We start from the raw sequence: 2929 nt of genomic DNA on the forward strand, positions 1-2929 counted from the left end.
TCATACAGTTCAAACACCTTTTGAATGTGAGGAATGTGGGAAGTCCTTCAAGCGTGTCTCCAGCCTTGTTGAACAGAGGATTATTCATGCTGGTGTGAAGCCATATGAATGTAAAGAGTGTGGGAAAGCCTTTAATCGTCGTTCAAACCTCATGCAGCATCAGAAAATTCACTCTGGTGAGAGACCCTTTCAGTGTAAGGAGTGTGGAAAAGCCTTCACTGTTCTGTCACAGCTCACTCTGCACCAGAGTATTCATTCTGGAGAGAAATCATTTGAATGTCAGAAGTGTGGATCAGCCTTCAGACTTCAGTACCAACTTACTCAGCATCAGAGAATTCATAGTGATGTGAAACCTTTTCAGTGCAAGGAATGTGGAAAGGGCTTTCTTCGTGGTACAGCTCTTAGAATTCATGAGAGAATCCATACTGGTGAAAAGACCTTACAATGTTAGGAATCTGGGGAGCCTTTCAGTATCATTACCAATTTCTTGGACATTTTAGAATTCATACTGGCAAGAATCCTTGTAAATGTTCACAATGTGGGGGAGGTACTTTACTCGTGGTGAAGACCTTAAAGTACATCTAAGAATTCACACTGGTGAGAAACTTTACCAATGTTAAAGTGGGAAGCCCTTTAGTGAAAATCAAACTTGGTTTGACATGCTAAAATTCATATTATTAAGAAGCCTTATGATTTAAGAAATGTGAAGGCCTTCGGTAATTCTAAGCTGTATATTAGAGAGATCATTATGATGAAAACCCCATGAATATAAGAAATTTGGGAATGTATAGTGGTGAGAAACCCTATAAATATAACATATGATGGAAATATTTAGATTTAGTTCAGCTTTTACTACACAGTGGAGAATTCATACTGGCACAAAACTCTTACGAATGTGGAAAAACCTCAACTCAAGTGGAGGCCTTCTTCAACATAAAAGAATCCATGCTGATGTGAAACCCTTTGAATGCAAGGAATGTGGGAACATTTATAGAATTAGCTCAACTCTTCAACCTCATCAGACAGTCCTTATAGGTCTGAAACCCTGTAAATGTAAAGAATATGGGAAAAACTTTATTATAAACAATGAGCTTACACAATATCAGAAAATTCATCAGCAGCAGCAGTCTCCTGCATCTAAGGAAGGTTAACCAGCCTTTCAATGGAAATTTTACTAAACATTAGAGAACTCATATTGGCAAGACTGTGACTGAAAAGAATGTGGGAAGAATTTGAATCTGCCCTAAGCTTTGGCTAACATCAGAGTATTCATTTGTTCTTGACGAGGAGAAACCCGTAGAGGATGAGAACAGGGAATCTCTGTTCTTCAGAGACGATAACTCCATTGAGAATGTCTATGTTAACCATCATGTTCTTGATTTACTCTTGTCTCATTTTATAAACTTAATTCACCAAACATTACTCAGCCAATTTAGGAAAAATAGTTATAACTAGGGTTATTTAAGGCACCTCCATTGTCACCATTTATATCCCATCGGTCCTGTGATAGTAGGTCCAGTATTTACTTTGTTTCTGCCTAATTTGTTAATGGTGAGCACAGTTCCAGCCAAACTTGTGGAATCAGGGTTATAAAAGATATAAAAATCCTTGAAAGTATCTGGTTCATGCTCATATTCTGTAAAATAGCTTTTACAGTGTTTTTGTTGGAATTACTGTAACTGATATTAGAAGGTAATTGTAATTCTATTTAGTAAAGCCTCATGCATTTATCCACTATTAAATTTTAAATAACTTCATTCTGTATAAAATCTCATGGATGAAAAGGTACATGAAGGGATTTTCATTGAGAATTCATTCCTTAAGTAAAAATACAGCTGTTGATGAAGAAGTATGATTTTAAAGGAGTTAAAAAATTCAAAAGCTAAAACCCTACATTTATGTTCCATGTCCAGACATTAAGTTAAACTATATATTTGTGACAGGGAAGGACAGTGTAGAGGTCCCTCAATCTCATATTCTCGCTGAAAATTTGACTTCTGATTGAGAATTTTGTGGAACTTCCCATCTCTATTCTAGGAACTGTAGCTCAAGATTCCCCAACTAATTTATCTTGGCGCTGTTAAACTGCCTGCATGTGTCAACCTCCCCTCCACTAACTGCTTCTGTTGGCTTCTGTTAAAATGCCTGTTTTAGCAAAAGCTTCCCCTTGAGCTGCTGAGCAATATAAAAGAACGTGGCTTTTGCTTTTAACAGCTCCTTGTTTTAAATGCTTTGGAGTACACTTGGTTTCCAAATACCTGAGTGTAGTCCCAGCTAACTGGAATAAAGACTTTCAGTTGCCTATAAAACTCTGTCTGAGTGGTCATTTCTTTTGGACTACCCATAAAACATTAACAAAAATAGCAAAATCGAAACCTTTTACAAAAATACATGTGTGAAACTTTTTCATTCATACGAAAAAGTTGGAAGAATCAAAAACACACTTCTGTGTTTTTACCTAGATTCAAAAATTGTTAATTTCCTTCATCATATTTTTTTTTTGTATGTTGGGTATTTGGGGCTGTACTATTAAGATTACATTTTAAGCTTGGGTGTTGTAGTGCATGCCTGAAACCCAGTACTTGGAAAGCTGGGGCAGGTAGATAAAGAGTTGGAGGTAAACCTAGCTACACAGTGACTTCAAATCCAACTTTGGCTGTATAAAAACCTTTTTTTAAAAAAAAAAAATTGTAGACTTGTCGCGTCCACCCTCGTCCCGCAAGGAATGATGCGACCACCAGAGCTCTTCTCACTGCAGTTTATTCCAGGACCTTTATTCACTCTTTCACTCCCCCCTTTCTCTTTCTCTCTCTCTCTCTTCCTCTCTCCTTTTTTCCTCTCTCTTTCCTCTCTCTCTTTTCCTCTGTCTTTGACCTCTCTCTTCTCTCTCTTTCCTTGACCTCTCTCCCTGGGCAAACCTCTCCCAGCC

At 37.5% G+C, this 2929-nt stretch overlaps 1 protein-coding gene across 1 annotated transcript in view; it reads left to right on the plus strand.

The window, feature by feature from the left end:
- LOC101986452 (zinc finger protein 60) overlaps positions 1 to 2223 on the plus strand; it is a 23292-nt gene extending 21069 nt beyond the window's left edge. The window contains 3 exon segments of the mRNA XM_026778238.1: positions 9 to 461; positions 464 to 575; positions 818 to 2223. Coding sequence (XP_026634039.1) covers positions 9 to 461; positions 464 to 575; positions 818 to 1151 — 899 coding nt within the window. The 3' untranslated portion in view covers positions 1152 to 2223.
- The last annotated feature ends 706 nt before the right edge of the window (positions 2224 to 2929 follow it).

The sequence above is a fragment of the Microtus ochrogaster genome, unplaced genomic scaffold, assembly GCF_000317375.1.
Source record: "Microtus ochrogaster isolate Prairie Vole_2 unplaced genomic scaffold, MicOch1.0 UNK115, whole genome shotgun sequence".
Classification (NCBI taxonomy): domain Eukaryota; kingdom Metazoa; phylum Chordata; class Mammalia; order Rodentia; family Cricetidae; genus Microtus; species Microtus ochrogaster.